Genomic DNA, 18,780 nt, shown 5'->3' on the forward strand with positions numbered 1-18,780 from the left:
TGATTGTTGTACTTCTAGCATGCTAAAGACCTAAAAGAGGGAGGAAGAAAAAAAAAACAACAGAAGGCACCATTCCAGTACCAAACTGAAAAGAAACACAAAAACAAGAGAGCAGCATGTTTTTAACAGCTTGCATGGAAAAAGCGGAAAAAATATTGACTGGGGAGTTTGGACAGCCCCGTTCATTTTCTCTCGCCGCCCGCGTTATTTGTCTTACGAAGCAGGAGCCAGATACAATTCTGGCTCACAGGCCAGAGGAAGAGGTGGAGGGGTTCTGTGGAAGCTAGCGGGGAAATTAGGGCTGGCGACCCGGTGGCTCAGGGCCAGGACGAAGCCAGGGGAGGCGCTAAATCTGTTTTCCTCCTGCCCTCGGGCATCCTCTTTGGTCTGCCTGAGTCCTGGGAGCAGGGCTCGCAACACTCAGGTAGGTCCTTGATCCCTTCAGCCCATCATGAGCAGAATGCATTCCTGCCCCTGTTTCTTTCGGCTGTGTAAAGGATGTGGGGGCTCCATTCGCTTCCTCAGCCCACCCTTGTTCTGGAGTTTAGACGTGCAGCCCCCGCAATGGGGTCCACGTGGGGGCCTCCTTCAGCCGGGCGGGGACTCTACTCCCCCACTTCGGGGAAGCAGGAGCATGGGCCTTAGTTCCGCCGGCCTGGGCGCGGGGCGGGGCCTGGGCGCGGGGCGGGGCCTGGGCGCGGGGCGGGGCCTGGGCGCGGGGCGGGGCCTGGGCACGGGGCGGGGCCTGGGCGCGGGGCGGGCGGTGGCGACCAGCCGGAGGAGAAAGAACATGGCGGGTACAGCGGGGCCCGGGACCGGCCCGGGGGCAGCGGGAGGAGATGGAGACGACTCGCTATACCCGATCGCGGTTTTAATCGACGAGCTCCGCAACGAGGATGTGCAGGTACTGGAATCGGGCCGGGGAATGGAGTTGGGCCCGGCGGGGCGTGCGGTAGGGGAGGAGGAAGGCCGGCGCCGTGGTGGGAGAGGCCCGGGGACTGAAGGAGCCGGCTTCGGCGGTGGGAGAGGCCCGGGGACTGAAAGAGCCGGCTTCGGCTTCTGAGCAGAAATTTAATTGAGAGAAGGGGAAAGTCCCAGGAGGGGTGTGGTGGCTTGACCAGACCTTATCTGGACCTGGGCAGAGCTCCCACTCCCAGCGCCCGGTCCCGGCGGTTGTGGGAGCCCCGGCTTCCCGCCTGGGCGCCCCTTCCGGGCGGTGCAGGGAGGCGGATTCGCGTCCAGTCCTGGGCCGGGAGGAGGCCGGCGTGGCCCGAGGGGGCTGGAGCGGGCTGCAGGTGAATGAAAGCTTTTCTCTAGGCTGGGAAACTGGCTGTGCTTGGTGGATAGAGAGAGAGTGGGGTGGCTTACCTAGATGAGTTGTTGGGTTAGCTCTGCTGTAACTTTTCTTGAGAGAGGCAAGGGTTGTTTTCAACCATTTCACCTGCTTCACTAGTGCCAATGTGCTCTCATTTTGAAGTCGTCTCCCTTCCTGTATGTGGTGTTTTCTTTTTCTAACGGGCCCTGTGAGTGTGGCTCTTAAAAAAATCTTCGTTTGGTTAAAATGAAGGCATGTTCCACTGCTTCTGAGGTTCCTCATAGAATCAAACTCAAGTTGAAGGTTTGCCTCTTTCTCAGTGTGTGTCGTTGTCTCACTTGTTTGTAGTATTCTTGTTTTGGTCTAAATCACAACTGTTTATTCTTTGCACTTTGTATTTTTAAAGCTCCGCCTTAACAGTATTAAGAAGTTATCCACAATTGCTCTGGCACTTGGAGTAGAAAGGACACGAACAGAACTGCTGCCATTCCTTACAGGTATATGAATTTTTTGTTTGAAGAGAGGTATGGCCATTTGCACTTTCCGTGGCTTTCAAGTTTTCCAGTGGCTTTCAGAACTTTGACTCTTTTTTTAGAAAGTGTTATCCACACTATTGAGTACTAAGCTGAGGCTGATGCACTCTGAGGAAACAAGACAGGGCATAGCATAATGGGGCCAGATGTATTCAGTTAACTGTTGAGCTCATGGGAAAGTCATTGATATGGGGTTATCAATTTCTAATTCATTGTGTCATACAGCTCTGGAATGCTGTTAGGATTGTGACGGGCCCCTCTAGCTAAATATCGAGTCTATTCCTAGTTCTCTGTGAGTGTCCAGCTCCGGGCCTGCTCTCTTTGTTGATGAGTACCTGGTCGTTGTCATTTCCAGATACGATTTATGATGAAGATGAGGTACTGTTAGCTCTTGCTGAGCAACTGGGAAATTTCACTGGCCTGGTGGGAGGTCCTGACTTTGCCCATTGTCTGCTGGTGAGTATATTTTGTCTACCATTCTTCCATAACTTAACCTGTATAAACCGTACAGTATTTGTCGATAGGAACACTACATTTATAATGCAGTTTTTTTTTGTAGATAGCCTCAGTGTTGGCTGTTGAGAGGACAGATAATGTAGGCACTTCGGATTCAACCCTTTCTCTGACTGCGAGCATCAGAACTTTGTGTGAACTTGCCAGTTGGGAGAAAAAGGGTTCGATTATTTTTATGGGTCTTCTCCCCACCCCCTGAAATTAGAGATCTTAATTCTCATCTAGCGGTGTCATGAATTTGGAAATGTTTATTAGCTTTTTCTTTTCTTTTTTTTTTTTTTAAAGCTTTTATTTCTGTAAGTAATCCCTATTTCCAGGGTGGAGTTTGAACTTACAGCCCTGAGATCAAGAACTGTGTGCTCTCTAGACTGAACCAGTCAGGTGCCCTGGAAATGTTTATTAGCTTTTTGTCTTTGATTTTAAGCCTGTGGTTTGCTTCTGATTTACTCTGTGGATTTGATGAGTTCAGCTCAATTTGGTTGACATTTACTGACCACCTGCTATATCAGGCCCTGAAGTTAACAGTGTTGCTGTGAAGAAGGCCAGCGTGAATGGGATGAGGTCTCTGCCTTAGGTATTGACAGATAATTACCATACAGTGTTAAATGGAAGAATGGGAGCACATAAAAGGTACCTGAATAGCAGAAAGGAGAAAGGGATTCATCCAGGGTGATGAGAGAAAACCTCTTGGGGAATGGTGTCTGAATTAGGTTTTGAAGGATGACATCATTTGGACAAGATAGACATATATGCCTCATGGCTCAAATACTGTCTATATGATGTTGATGTGTGATTTTTCTTTCTACCTCTGACCTTTCCATAGAATTCCAGATACATAGATAGAGATATCTGCTTGTATCTCTCTACATTATCTGCCTGTGGCTTTTCCTCTTGGATATCAAACAGGCATTTCAGATTTAACATGCCTGGGTGGTTCATTTGGTTAAGCATCCAACTCTTGATCATAGCTCAGGTCTTAATCTCAGGTTCGTGAGTCCAAGCCCTGAGTTGGGTTCCCTGCTGGGCATGGAGCCTACTTAAAAAAAAAAAAAATGTTAACATGCCTGGAACGGAACTCCATTTTCTCCCCCAAATATGCCCGTCATTTAGTGGTCCCATCTCAGTAAACAGCATCACTGTCCTCCCATTTGCACAAACCAAAACCTAGAAGACATTCTTGAAAATTTCTTTCACTCATTTCCCAGATTGGATCTGTTAGTAATTCGGTAGATTCCAAATGCATTCCAAATCCGTTCACTTTCCTTCTTCCCCACTACTACCTAGCTCATCTCTCCTCGTCTTTCCAGACGTCACAGTCTTTCTGCTAGATTGCTGCAGTAACATCCTGACCAGTCGTTCTCCACTCCTGCCTCCCACCCTTCCCTGTAGTCCACTGTTCACCTGGCACATGGGTTACTTCCTGCCACAGCTCTTAGAAAATCCAGATTCCAGGGCACCTGTGTGGCTCAGTCACTTAAGTGACCAACTCTTGATTTTGGCTCAGGTGACCGTCTCCTGGTTCATGAGATTGAGCCCGGCATCAGGCTCTGCACTGACAGCTCGGAGCCTGCTTGGGATTCTCTTTCCCTCTCTCTCTGCCCCTCCCCTGCTCATTCTCTCTCTCTCAAAATAAATGAATAAACTTAAAAATAAAGAAAATCCGAATTCCTATCTTAGGTTTTGTAAGCTAAGTTACAAGCTATCTCTGAATATATCTCCTGCCGTGTTCCTTCTTGATAAACTCGCTCTGTTTACAGGGATCTTCTTTCTGTCCTTTGAATAAACCAAGCTTGTTATTACCCTAAGATTATTGCCCTATGTTGTTCCCTCTAATGTTCTCTTGAGCTTCTGATGGCTGCGTCCTTGTCATTCAGATATCAACCTCAGTGCATCTTCTCAAAGAGGCCTTTCCTGAACACCCAGCCTGAAATTGCCTCCTAGTCACCCCTGATCACATCATCCTATTCTGTTTCTTTACAGGCTACTCATCACCGTAAGATTATGTTCTTTGTTAGTTGTCTTCCTGCACTACAATAAAAGTCCACTAGAGCGAAGAACCTGTCTGCCTTGTTTTTTCTCTGTCCTCAGTGCTCAAATACAGCAGTAATCATTCATTGACTCGGGTTTGGAAGTACGGAACAGGTTGTGTGGCTGGAGTACACGGGAGTGGTGGGCGGAACAGTAGAAGAGGGCCTGGAGACTTAGGCAGAGTTAAAATCCAGAGACAACTCGTCTTTGATTCTCAGGAGCTTGGCCTTATCCTATGGTAGCGATAGAGATGATCCACTGATACTGTATGAGAGGAGCTCCGAGGAGGCAGACGTAGATAGTGAAAGGCCTTTCAAGTAAGAAAGCAGTATCGTTTTAAAGGGCTTCTGGAATACCTCTTAGGAATGCCAAGTACTTTCTACTTTTGTGTATTAAACGTTTTTTGAAACGTAATATTAGTAGACACAGTTGTTTTCTTTGAGTCATAATTTTGTTTCAGTCTTTTCGTGACTCCTGTGTTGTGGATTTTTATCTTCAACATTGGCAGCTCATGGCGTATGCTGAATACGCCTCTACCAAATGCAAACCCAGAAAGGTAGAGGTTCAGAGAACCAGCCCTCGTGTGCTTTTCGCTGGGCTGGGTCATGTTCACTTTCTGATCCTATTCCAGACCAACCCTTTTGGTCTCTTCTGTTTCTAAAGCTGCAAACAGGGATTCCTACCATCTCTGTGTTCTTCATTGCTCTGCCCACAACTCCTGCTCTCTGTCTCGCTCATAAAGAGTCTGCAGTGTCTTCTGAAAAAAGTGGTTTCGTACTCAGCCTCTTACATGTCAGGTAAGTTGATGGTGTGGGGCTGGTGGACAGGGCTGCTTCTCCGAAAGTTGTGTGGCCTCAGTGGCCTGATGAGATGTCATCCTTTAATTGTGCCGCCCACTGTTGCTCATGTTTTTGCAGTTACTCTTGAGGAAAAACATGGTCTTATCTGAATTTGGCTACATATCTTTTAAACCTAGTCATTCAGCTCACAGTAATATTAATATTGTGTCGAGTCTCCACGGTGTCGTTTGTAGACACCATCTGGGAATTGCCATCTGGGACATGAGACCTTGGCTGTCCTACAGAAGTCGTGTCTTCAGGTTGGACACACCATATGTTATCACTGTGTGAACTGAAAGTAACCATTTGGTGTGATGAGCGAACATTCTGGTTACATGTACCACCTCCCTTCAGTCCCTGTGAAAGGTGATAATCTGTATCTACCCTGATTCACTAAGTTTTCTTTTCTGATTTTTCCTTTTTGGCCTATTCAGCCTCCTTTGGAAAGTCTGGCAACTGTGGAAGAGACTGTGGTTCGAGACAAGGCTGTGGAGTCGCTGAGGCAGATCTCCCAGGAGCACACTCCTAATGCTCTGGAAGCGCATTTTGTACCTCTGGTGAAGCGCCTGGCGAGTGGAGACTGGTTCACTTCTCGCACATCTGCGTGTGGCTTGTTCAGTGTTTGCTATCCCAGGGCTTCAGATGCTGTCAGAGCAGAAATTAGACAGTAAGATACGTTGTTTTTTTGAGTTATTTGGGGTTTTTGGGAACTTCTGGCTGACAGTTACACAGTACCCTGTTACCTGTGAGTAGCTGATAGCAGGACACATGTGATAACATGACTATTTATCATTCAATTGAATATACGAGTGCTTTTAGATTAGAAGCCTCCCTAATCGCTGATATTCATAAAAGAAAACCTCTAAGATGGCCGTGTGTGTGTGTGTGTGTGTGTGTGTGTGTGTGTGTGTGTGTTGGGGGCATTTAATTCAGTGGTACTTAACAGGAAATACCTTCATTATCATTTGCTTTAGGCACTTCCGTTCCTTGTGCTCAGATGACACTCCCATGGTACGACGTGCTGCCGCTTCCAAATTGGGCGAATTTGCAAAAGTTTTGGAATTAGACAGTGTGAAAAGTGAAATTGTTCCGCTGTTCACTAACCTAGCTTCAGACGAACAGGTAAGTTAGTGATTAGTATCTGAGGTACATAGATTTCCTTTCCTCTAACGTTTTAAGGATTCCTTTGGGAGTTTTGGTTGTATGTTAGGATCCTTTTTGCAAAATTAATATTTAATTTTGGGCTAGATAATTTTTTTTTAATGTTTATTTATTTTTGAGGCAGAGAGAGACAGAACATGACTGGGGGAGGGTTAGAGAGAGAGAGGGAGACACAGAATGAGAAGCAGGCTCCAGGCTCTGAGCTGTCAGCACAGAGCCCGATGCAGGGCTTGAACTCACAGACCATGAGATCATGACCTGAGCCGAAGTCAGAAGCTCAACCGACTGAGCCACCCAGGCGCCCCTAGATAGAATTTAATGTGAGCCATCTTGGTGCCTTTCCATTTCTTTCTTAACCAGACCATGATTTTCTCTTGTGCTGGCAGTGGTTAAAACAGGAGTCAGAGAGGAGATGGGAATCCTCTAAGAAGGGAAGACCAAAGCTGCTTTAAGGGCTAACACACCTTCACGCATTACAGCCGGTCACAGCGGGGTCATGTTGTGTGGGATTTTTGACTTTCAGATAAACAAATGTGTTAGGCATGCTGCCTGAGCCTCTCCCTTCTCTGGAGGACTGTATAGGGGGACTTTGTACGATAGCAATTTTAAGTCCAAGGATCTGGATCTTTTTGGTGTAGAAATAATAACAATAAGGAGCACCTGCAATAAGTGTGTGATTTTTTTCTTAGCCTGTCCTAAGGGGTTTTTACGTAAAAGAAATACTGGGGTAATAGTTGCCCCATGAGGTAGATAGCCCAGGTTACGTGTTAGGGAATGACAGACACAGAAAGTCGAAGTAGCTTTTTCAGGATGGCATGCTTTGCAGTGGTGTAGATGGGGTTAGAATCTAGGCACTTGGGCTCCAGAGTTCAGAGCCTTCGTGGCTAAGCCGAACTGCCTTCTTTATGGCTAGAGGATCCACCCTCAGAGTTTCTGGACCCCAGAAGAATGCGTGTGGGTTTTAATTTGCTTGGTGTCTTCCTGGAATCACTTCACATGTGCAGGACCTCTTGATGAGTCTCATATTGAAAGTTGGTAAATCTTACCTTAAAATAATTGAAAAAACTTACTGAAATACCATATAGAGGAGAGCACAAAAGATACAACTCTGAATGATAAGAAGGTTAGGAGGCAGAACTTTGACAGCCACCACCCTGGAAGCCCACCCCAGCTCTCGCCCACGCACACCCACCCCCTGCCTGCTTCAGATAACACTTTCTCTTGACTTTTGTGGTTACCAGCTCTGACTTCTCTTTGTACTTTTATGGAACATTATAGTTTAAAACCACACTGTTCAACAAATACAGTGTAAGTTACCTATTAATTTTTTAAGTTTTCCAGTAGTCACATTTTAAAAACTAGAAAATGGGAAATTAATTTTAATAGTTTATGTTATTTAACACACTGGGTCCAAAATAGTGATCATATGAACATGGGCATTAGCGTATTTCATGGACTCAAGAGCCACATGTGGGTGGTGGTTACCACATCGGACAGCAGAGGTTTAAATCCTCATTTGGGATTTTATTGATGATGCTTCCCATGGTATAATTTAACATTTTCTTTTGTCCTCAGTATTTCCTGCAACTTGAATGTAGTGTGGGGGAGGAGGGTTTGTAAACTTTGCTAGTAAAGGGCCAGATGGTAAATATTTTCAGCCTTGTGGGCCAGTCTCTGTTGTAACTACTCAACTCTGCTTTCGTAGCACAAAAGCTCTATATGTAAACTGATGTATGTGGTGGTGTTGCAGTAAAACTTTATTTATGTGAAGTAGCTGCAGTTTTGGATTTGGCCAGTGTTTGCCCCATCCATGATCTAGAGGCTTGATGAGATTTAGGTTTGATATTTTGGGGGTGATTATATGTGGGATTGTACACTTCATCAAGAGGCATATGATTTCTAGTTGTGATACATTAGAAAAAAACATAAGTGCTTAATTGTATGATATGTGTATGTGTATTCTGTCTGACCCCTGGTAGAATTGGGGCTCCTGGCTTACTCATTTTTGGAAAAAACAGTTACTGAGTACCTGCTACATACTGGGCACCGTTCCAATGCTGGGCTACAGTGTTTAACCATTATAAACAGATCAATAAGCATGATAAATGCTAGGACGAAAATAAAGTAGGGTGATGTAACAGGGACTGATTATAGGGCATTCCTCTAGACTGGTTAGTCAGAGAAGGACTCTGAAGTAGTGATACAAACTGAGAAACAAAAGAAAAATGCCAGCCATACCCTTTTCTGGAGTACCGGAGCTCCACCGGGAGAAGGCACCTAGCGTAAAGGCCGTCAGGTTGGAACAAAGCGGGTGACAGGGACTCTGGTAAGGTCTTCCGGAGAAGATAGGCCGAGGCCAGATCATGGAGGCCCTATAAGTCAGGGTATGGAGTTTGAAGTTTTTTCCTAGGTGCAGTGAGAATACACCTAGATCGTAAGCAGAGGTGGTGTGACTTGGTGTAATGTACCTTTTAAAAAGAACATCCCGGCATTCTGGCTTCTGGGTGAAAGCTGAATTGTAAGGGGGTGGGGTTTAGAAGCCGGAAGACCAGTTAGGAGACGTAGGCAAGACAGGATGGTGAACTAAGGTGGCATAGTCAAGGTGGAGAGAATCTGGAGATAGGTTTAGAGGCAGAGTCACTGGGACTATGGGAAGAGGGGAAAGAGCAGTCAAGGAGACCTTGACCTTTGGCTTTAGCCCAAACCGGGTGGATGGTGTGTCATTGCTGAGACAGAGAAGAGGCTGGGAAGAGGAGCAGGTATTGGGGAGAAAAGTCATTGATGAATTTAACAAATATTTATTGGTAAATATTTCCAGAGATGATAGTAGTCCCTTGATAGAGCATTGTTTTTGGATTCAAAGTTCCTTGTATAGCCACTACCAGGAACCTAGTTCTGCCTTTTTTTAGCTGGTTTCCTTGTGGGTAGAGGAACGAGTATCTTGGGGATACAGTAAATTATTGTTCATTGACGATTTTTAAAATTTGTAATATTTTGAAAAGTATGTGTAATATTTGTGAAATATGTAATAGCATATGCACACACGGTGTTCAGAGTTTTGGTTCCTCCTGGGTGCTTATGTTTTTACATATTTTTAGTTTCTATTTGTTAAGATTTCCAAGTCTGTAATCTCAATTCCTAATTTCTCATTGATGTGTCTAATTGCATGTTTCCACTTGGTCAAAAGACAGATAGGTATCACATTGACATTTGGCAGTTTACATTTGGGGAGCTGAGGTCATTAATCTCACAGTTTTCTAAAGTTTTTGGCCTCTTTTTTCTAGGCTTGGTTACCTCAAAGTTATTCTGCCCCCGATTCTCAACATTTAAATCCAGTGTTGTTGTTTTTTATTACTAACTCTTTTATTTTTCATGTGTTTCTTTCCAAGTCATCATCTCATGCCTAAACTATTACTGTCACCCCAAACTGAGTATTTTAAAAACTGAGCTTCCTAAGTGTTTCCCCTAGCCTTATTCTCTTGTTTTTGTTCTGATCTGTTAAACAGCTTGTTCAAGTACAGTTTTCATTTTTGTCCTTCAACAACTTATTAGAGGAGGCCTTGAAGACATCATTATAATGTTCTCTTTTTTTATTTAATTTTTACATTTTCATTTTGTTTTCCTTAATAAAAGCTCTGCACTCTAGCCAAGGAAATTACTGTTCACTCTGTAACAAGGTATTTTGTTTTTAAATGTTTATTTATTTTTGAGAGACAGAATGAGCTGGGGAGGGGCAGAGGGAGAGGGACAGAGGATCCAAAGTGGGCTCCGTGCTGATAGCAGAGAGCCACATATGTGGGGCTTTAACTCACGAACCATGAAATCACGACCTGAGCCAAATGAAGTCAGGCGCTCAACTGACTGAGGCACCCAGGCCCTCCTAGAGCAAGGTTGTTTCTCCCTTTATGGATTTTGATACACTGTTCCAGGCAAAGGGATCAGCTGTATGGAAGGAAGGGAGGGAGGGAGGGAGGGAGGAAGGAAGGAAGGAAGGAAGGAAGGAAGGAAGGAAGGAAGGAAGCTGTATGCAGTGGGTTTTTTTTTCCCTTCTTTCCGTTCCGTTTTTTTTAGAGTTCATTTATTTTTGAGAGACGGAGAGAGACAGTGTGAGCAGAGGAGGGGCAGAAAGAGAGGGAGACACAGAATCTGAAGCAGGCTCCAGGCTCCCAACTGTCAACACAGAGCCCCATGGGGGGCTCGAACTCACAAACCGTGAGATCATGACCTGAGCCGAGGTCAGCCCCTTAACTCACTGAGCCACCCACAGATGCCCTTTTTTTTTTTTCTTCTTTTAAATGAAACCCACAGCACTGCCTCGTACCACACATACTGCCCTGTGGCTCTCGGTAGATATCATCTGACTAACAGAAAGAAGTTCTATTCCTTTAGGATTCAGTGCGTCTCTTAGCTGTGGAAGCTTGTGTCAGTATTGCCCAGTTGCTGACCCAGGAGGACCTTGAGGCTCTGGTGATGCCCACACTCCGGCAAGCAGCGGAAGATAAATCTTGGAGGGTTCGCTATATGGTAGCTGACAAGTTTTCAGAGGTAAGGTTATTCTAGTGACATCTTTTAAGTACTAAGACAAAAAAAACAAAACGTCTTTTTTGTTGTGTACCAGCAGTTTCTGAATGAATTCTTCTGAATGGGAATGCCTGTAGCAAGAATATACTTGAAGATTATACTGGTTTTGTTTTGTTCATGTTAAACTTGCTAGCGTGCATTAAAACATGTACAATTTTTTTTATAGCTCCAGAAAGCTGTGGGTCCTAAAATCACCCTAAATGACCTCATCCCCGCCTTTCAGAACCTACTCAAAGACTGTGAAGCTGAAGTCCGAGCAGCTGCTGCCCACAAAGTAAAAGGTTAAGGTGTTCAATTGATGTCTCAGGACATAGCCTTCATTTTTGGTGTATTTTTTAAATGTCAGTGAATTTTGTATGTTTGTTATTGTGGGACGTGTCTTTGAGTAAGAGATGATTTCAGTGTGTGGAAATGTCACACTGTGAGACAGAGCTGCTCTATTTATATTTAAAACCAAATAACCATTGTATCTTGTTCCTGTCAAAAAGATGCCTTTTTAGGATTGGTGTATTTGGCATATAGATTGATAAAAAGTACGCTCAGAATAAGGCCTCTCTTCCCTTATTTGCTTAAACATATGATTTGATTTAATTTGCACCTCTTGGTAAACCTTGCATCTTGTAAATGGCTGTATGTAAGCATTATTGTTTTCTATTTATCTCTTTTAGAACTCTGTGAGAACTTACCCACTGAAGGCAGAGAGACCATAATTATGAGTCAGATTCTCCCCTATATAAAGGTAAACCTAACTAGGTTATTTTTTGTTTCACTCTGCCCTGTATGATACAAGGCAGACTTTACCTCCATTTTTCTCTTTCTTTGTTTTACCTTAAAGCTTTTTGAGGGGCACCTGGGTGGTCCAGTCAGTTACTGCTGACTCTTGGTTTCAGGTCAGGTCATGATCTCACGGTTCACGAGTTTGAGCCCTGCATTGGGCTCTGTGCTGACAGTGCGGAGCCTACTTGGGATTCTCTCTCTCTCTCTGCCCCTCCCCTGCTCGTGCACCCGCGTGTGTGCCCTGTGTCTCTCTCTCTCTCTCTCTCAAAAATAAATGAGTAAATTAGAAAAGAAAAAAACATAGACCTTAAAGCTTTTTTGAGTGTAAAGGTGGACAGGGAATAATTGGGACAGTTATGTTAATGTGACATTGTTATTTATTGGGAATTGTAAAATGCTCTTTGGTGCATAGGTTTGTGTTGTTACACAGATGATCTGAAGAAGTGTATCAGCCAGTGTATATTGAAATAGCACCGTCTCTAAATTCCTTGGGAGATGGTGTGGAAGTCTCTGTCATCTTGCCACAAAAGAAGGCTTTTAATTTTGATTTTATTTTAGGAATTAGTATCTGATACAAATCAACATGTCAAATCGGCTCTAGCATCTGTAATTATGGGATTGTCTACCATTTTGGGAAAAGAGAATACCATTGAACACCTTCTGCCTCTTTTTTTAGCTCAGTTAAAGGATGAGGTGAGTCCGTCTAAAAACTCTGTTGCCTTTGATAGTCAGTGATTTGTTTGGTTTTGGTTTGGGGTTGCACTAAAATAGAACCTGAAACAGGGATGAAGGGATAAAAAAAAGGTAGCTTATTTTAAACCAGTGACAATTCCTGTGTTTGGGTTTGGAGTTCCAAATTCTGCAGAAAATGAGCACAAGGAGCCATTGATACAGACCTGAAAACGTTTTTATGTCCTCTCTGCCTAATTCCTGCTGATATCCACTGATGTCATCTCTTTAAAGCCAATGTTTCTTCATTTTAAATGCTTTAAGTTAAATATTATAGTATCAAAATTCTAATGATAGCTATAAAATCTGTTGACGAATACAGTCAGGCGTGATTATAAATGCTTTGCATGTATGGTTATGTTTAATCCTCAAAACAATCTTATGAAGCCCATCTCATTATTATCCCCATTTTATAGATGAGGAAACTGAGCCAGAGAGGTAAATAATTCACCCAAAGTTTTGGCAGTGGCAAATCTGGGATTGGAATCAGTGTAATTTGATTCTAGAGCCTATGCTTTTTACTGTCCTATAGACTTTTCATTGAAAGTTCTGGTAGATATCAGTTACATTTATGTGCTTTGAATTGAGTAGTGAGTATTTGTTTTAAGGCTGTACTTTTTTTTCACCCGAGTCAGTCCTTTCTTATTTAAAAAAAAATGTTTGGCAGTTGTTAACCTCATCATGATAGTTAGGAGAACGTTGGCAGAGACCTTGATGCTCATATGTGTTCTTGCAGTGTCCAGAAGTTCGTTTGAATATCATCTCTAACTTGGATTGTGTAAATGAAGTGATTGGGATCCGTCAGCTCTCTCAGTCTCTCCTTCCTGCCATAGTGGAGCTGGCTGAAGATGCCAAGTGGAGGGTCCGGCTGGCCATCATTGAGTATATGCCACTGCTGGCGGGCCAGCTGGTGAGTACCTTGGCTCACCAAATGATGGGTAGCATCAGATCGTCGGGCACAGTCGCTGTGGCTCATAGGAGCCCCACACAGCTTATCTGATAATGTTCATCTAGATGCATGAAAGTCTGACCTGGTTGCCCATAGGATGGTTTTGATCTTCTGTAGTGCATTAACTTCTAACAAGAAGGTATTACAGAAACGCCTTTCACCTCCTCACCACCTAATAGCAAAGTCATAGAAGAATGTCGTTTTGGTATGTATAAGAGAGCATGGTATTTAGTGTCTCCATGTCTGAAGGAATTCTTAACCGAGAAGAAAAGGGAGTGTGGTTTCAAGATACGTCAGCTTTGATTTTTGCTCTGGGCAGCTTCCCTGTTTGCCCATATTCTGAGCAAAATGTCCCTGGTTACCACTTTTCCTACGTCTGAATACAGGGAGTTGAGGAATCATCATATAGGGAAGGAATATGATGTTTATAGTGTTAGTATTTTGGACAGAGACCACGTTATCGCTGTTTATATTACATGGTTAGTTTTACTCTGACAATCATAGTAATTAAAATTTCAGAGGCGCCTGGGTGGCTCAGTCAGTTGAATGTCCGACTCAGGTCATGATTTCGGCTCAGGTCATGATCCCAGGGTTGCAGGATTGAGCCCCGCATCCTGCTCCGCATTGATGGTGGAGCCCACTTGGGATTCCCTCCCCCTCCCCCTTTCCCTCCCCCTCACTCTCCCTCTCCCTCACTCTCCCTCTCCCTCCCCCTCTCCCTCCCCCTCTCCCTCCCCACACTTGCTGTCTCTTAAAAAAAAAATTTAGCTGGGGAGAAGGACAAGTGATCACTTTTAGGGCAGCGACTGTGTTCAGTGTTTTTCTTCCAGAGCCCGCCAGTATCTGGCAGCAGTTAAGCACGTAACTATTTGTAGAATGTCGAACGAACGAATACCTAAATATTTTTTGAGAAAGCTACTAATACCTGTCCACTTGCAGCTAACATTGCTGCATTTTGTGTCCCCCTCTCCCCCAGACTTCCATTACTGTCAGATCACAGCAGGTGGGATGTAATTTCTCTTTTCTTAGACCCTTGGATGTATATTACTGATTTTGGCATATTTAGTTTACAAAGCGCACCCTGTGCATGTCTGTGGCATCATATATTTTAAAAAATTTGAAGTGTCTCGTTCTTCAGAATGGATGCCAGAGGTATCTGTGTATAGCTAAATAGGGTCAGGTGAAGTCATGTTGTCATCTGTTTTTCCTGTGACTCCCACGTGCTGCTGAGGGTCATCTTCTCTTCTTCACTGGTGACTGTCATGGGTCACCTGTCCGGAGTAGAAAGCAGCAGTGCCTAACTGCTGAAGACTGAAAGTACTGTCCAGAAGGGGGGGTGGGGGTGATGTTTCTTTTAACCTCTGCTCCCTTCAGACCTGTGCAGCTGGCAAAGGTGGGTAGCTCTGTGGTGCAGGAGTCTGGAAGCAGGGCGGGTGGTGGTGAGTTTGGCGGACTCACACCTGTCTGGCGGGGGAGACGTGCAGTAGTTGGGAACGCTGTCCACATCTTCAACTTCTTGTTAGTATCATGTTGCCATGTTACTTACCACCTCACGTGTAAAGATTTTTATATCACGTAGTCAATTTGTAAAATTCTTCCAAGACTTTGTATGTGGCCTGGCTTGTGGACCATGGTGAATGTAAAGTTAAGCCACAATAATTAAGATCCAAGAAAAATCCATTACCTGGAGTGAAGAGGTTGTCTTTGAAAGCTGGCGTGGTAATCGAAGTGTATGCTAACACCTGTTCACAGTCTGTGATCATAAAGCTCTTTTATTCAGTCACCATTTTCAAAGCACTGCAATTTTATATTCACTGTCTTTATTTAAAGTACACAGTCACTGGTCAGTAACTTCTTAGTCGCCAGAGAAATTAAAAAACCCATAAACATGCAGACCCCACAAAGGCACTAGGAAAGCAGACGTCACCTGGCACTGTCCCGCATGCCGCAGAGTCCCACAGGGCTGGGCGTGTGTCCCTCCGCCCGTGCTGGAGTGACCGCCCGTTGCCAGGGAGAACAGAATTGGGACAGCCGGGGTGGTTCCACCTGTGACTCTGTGCTGGGGCCACTTCCCCTGGAGTCCTGTGCCTGCTCCCTTCTCCCTCTTCTGCTTTCTCCCATCATCCCAGAAATTCTTTCTTTAATTGGGAAGCTCTCTATTTGTCGATGTCAATTTCTTCATCCTTAAGGATTTATTATATCAACCAGGAAGGAAAAAAATGAGAACTGTTATTATGGACAGGTATTTTCGTGGGTAGCTTATTTTTCACAAGTGATCTAGATGCTGCTCGGCACTCCGTCCACGATGCGTTTTTCCAGCACGTCTGCAGTGTCGGGTCTGGCTCCGGGCTACCCCTACCCTCTTCTCTCCCACCTAGCAGGGCTTGGGCCATCTCATGTACGGTTTCTTTCTTTATGATTGTTGTCTAATAAGATAGTCTCAGAATTTGTAAATCACATTCCATGCTATTTTTTTCTGGCTGGTTCATGCATTCAGCTTATTTGGAAACCTGTTTTTTTTTTTTTTTTTTTAGCTTTTGGGTCATTTTGATGTAATGTAAATAGACCATCTTGATTTCTGAACTTTGGAGATACATATTAATGGAATCTTCTGTATCTATAGGGTGTGGAGTTCTTTGACGAAAAGCTGAATTCTTTATGTATGGCCTGGCTTGTGGACCATGGTGAGTAAGTTAAACACAGATTACTATGGAAGGCCTGTGTGTTTGTGTACATCCATTTTGTTCATAGGTTTCCTTTTTTGAAAGGAATCCTAATCTGATCAGACATTTAGCCTTACCTCTGTAGGGATGAAGAAAGGCTTCAGTTAGAGTCTAGTTAGCTCCCCTTGAACACGAGCTTGACGTTTTTATTTTCTGCCAATTTCTTTTTATCTTAAATTTTATCTTCTTCATTAAACAATCTCTGCCCTGTTTCGTAGACATTCTGTTAGGTTATTTTCAAACTATCTTTTTTAACCCTACACTCCTTCCTTGTCCCAAGGGCCTTTGGTAGAACATGGCACTCTAGTTTTCGGCTCCTATAGATCCGGTGGGGTAGGGATTGGAATCTGATGAAAGGCCCAGGGGGTGGAAGTGGCTGCTTGGCTTCTTTGAGGTCACATAGGGAAGGAGGTATTCAGGGGCGGGGTCTCGGAGTGGAAGACACCAGCTGTGACTTGGGGGGGGGGGGTGGGCACCCGGATTTCCGCTTTTGATGAGAGGTAAGCTTATTGTTCCCTGGCAGCTGGTGACGCCTCGAGCTCAGGCAGGTCAGATGGAGCACCTGTTTTAGAGAATAGGTTTTGAAATAACTTATCTTCTCTGTGTATTTGTAACATCATTCAGCAATCACAGAATCCTTTTCTTCTCAGCGCCACAAACTCACTGAAAGCTCGTGCTGCTGCATATCAAAATATCAAGGCAGTGGATGTTTTCTGTGAAACCACCTTACACGTTGACTCTTTGCTAAGGTCTCAGGTGCATGTATCTCCTCTGGTCTGCTAGGCAGCGATGCGGGGGAGGGGTGCCCTCTGTACCCATGACATTGACAGCTAGGCCACATGTCCAGGCCTGGCAGCTTCAGTGTGGCCTGTTCATATGAGGGCTCTGGGGGCTTATAAAATAAGCAACTTTGGTTGCATATTTTGGTGGATATGATAGGCATCTTGTTTCAGTACCGTAGCATCTTATATGTCCTGTATGTACTCAGGATCTCTGCTCATCTGCAGTGCTTCTGCCTGGGTATTTGGAAGGAGGGGGAAGCTTGTGTCCGCTTGTATGTGGAAGTGGTTGGTCTAAGGGCATGTTTCGGTCATGTGGGAGGTTAAATAGCTAAGAGAGTGAAGAGGAGGGTGTGAAGGAAATGTGCAAATCTTGTGAAAGCATATACAAGTAACTTTAGCGTTTTCAACCTAAATGTGAAGACTGTTTTCTTGTCCTCTAAGGTTACCTTTTTATGGCTAATTTATTTTTTTCTTTTTCTTTTAATTTCTTTTATTTTATTATTATTATTATTATTGTTATTTTTTTTTTTTTAGCATTTATTGATTTTTGAGACAGAGACAAAGCATGAACGGGGGAGGGTCAGAGAGAGGGAGACACAGAATCTGAAACAGGCTCCAGGCTCTGAGCTGTTAGCACAGAGCCTGACGCGGGGCTTGAACTCACAGACCGCGAGATCATGAGCTGGGCCGAAGTCGGCCGCTTAACCGACTGAGCCACCCAGGCACCCCTATTTTTTTCTTTTTAAATGAAACTTAAGCTTGGTAAATCGTAGGAAAGAAATTTCTCTCCTTTTTGAAAGAAAATGTTTATTTCTCATAGATATTTAACGTTAGTGGAAAGACACATCCCAGCAGGTCATTCGGTACTTTTTTTTGAAAGCTTGCATTCTAAATTCTGAGGAACTTTTTTTTTTTTAATTATTTTTACTGTTTATTTTTTAGAGAGAGGGGGAGAGAGAGAGACACAGTGCCAGCAGGGGAGGGGCAGAGAGAGGGAGAGACAGGATCTGAAGCAGGCTCTAGGCTCTAAGCTGTCAGCACAGAGCCCGACGCGGGGCTCGAACCCACGAACCGTGAGATCATGACATGAGCCGAAGTCGGATGCTTAACTGACTGAGCCACCCAGGTGCCCCAATTCTGAGGAACTTTTCAAGTCCTAATGTTCCACAGAGAATTGAATTCCTGACATCCTTTCCATGTAAGATTGTACTGTCTGTGCAAGTCAGTTGTTATTTTCTCAGTGCTCAGATTTTTTCCCTCCCAGTTGGGGAGTAAGAGGGACCCTTGGCCCTTTTTTCTGCAGCGGCACACTAGCATGCTAAACTTAAGGCATTGTAAGCGTTCTTTGAATCAATGAAATGTCAGCTCTGTAGTTGTTCTGTATGTAATTAATCACATGGGATTTTGTTGTTTGGTTTTGTTCTGCATTTTAGACTAACTGCTGTGTAGTGATCACTGTTCAGTTACATTTTTGAAGCTTTTTTCCTGCTTACTAAACTACTGCAAGAATATTGTGAAAGTCCAGATTCATATAAAGGAGAAAGGGTCATCACTTTTTCTGAGGTTGAGTGGACAGTATTGATCAGGGGGAGGGATCTAGAAGGGGAATGGATTTCTTACAGAAGGGGGCAGGCATCAGAGTGAGCACATGGAGGGTGTTAGGCATTCAGAGGGACTCTTGAGGGGAAGGGGAGAGAGACGAAACAAGGAGAGCCAACTGGCAGAACTCTGGAATGGTTTGCGTTCTTTTGGCACAAAATTCAGAGGAGCCAGGACCATCGCAGGCGTCTGCCAGGTCCTGTTGAGTACAGCTGAGGTCAGGGCCCAGGCTGAGTGTGTGCGCTGTCTCT

At 44.3% G+C, this 18,780-nt stretch overlaps 1 protein-coding gene across 3 annotated transcripts in view; it reads left to right on the forward strand.

The window, feature by feature from the left end:
- Positions 1-743: 743 nt before the first annotated feature.
- Positions 744-18,780, forward strand: part of PPP2R1B (protein phosphatase 2 scaffold subunit Abeta) — a 33,047-nt gene continuing 15,010 nt past the window's right edge. For all 3 annotated transcript variants that reach the window (XM_027036482.2, XM_027036480.2, XM_027036485.2), the window contains exons 1-11: positions 744-904; positions 1,722-1,812; positions 2,204-2,304; positions 5,663-5,895; positions 6,203-6,350; positions 10,779-10,934; positions 11,137-11,251; positions 11,639-11,709; positions 12,306-12,440; positions 13,213-13,386; positions 16,049-16,109. In XM_027036482.2, the coding sequence (XP_026892283.1) occupies positions 791-904; positions 1,722-1,812; positions 2,204-2,304; positions 5,663-5,895; positions 6,203-6,350; positions 10,779-10,934; positions 11,137-11,251; positions 11,639-11,709; positions 12,306-12,440; positions 13,213-13,386; positions 16,049-16,109 (1,399 nt within the window). In that variant the 5' untranslated portion in view covers positions 744-790. The remainder of the gene's footprint in view (positions 905-1,721; positions 1,813-2,203; positions 2,305-5,662; positions 5,896-6,202; positions 6,351-10,778; positions 10,935-11,136; positions 11,252-11,638; positions 11,710-12,305; positions 12,441-13,212; positions 13,387-16,048; positions 16,110-18,780) is intronic.

Source organism: Acinonyx jubatus, chromosome D1, assembly GCF_027475565.1.
Source record: "Acinonyx jubatus isolate Ajub_Pintada_27869175 chromosome D1, VMU_Ajub_asm_v1.0, whole genome shotgun sequence".
NCBI classification, from domain to species: Eukaryota; Metazoa; Chordata; class Mammalia; order Carnivora; family Felidae; genus Acinonyx; species Acinonyx jubatus.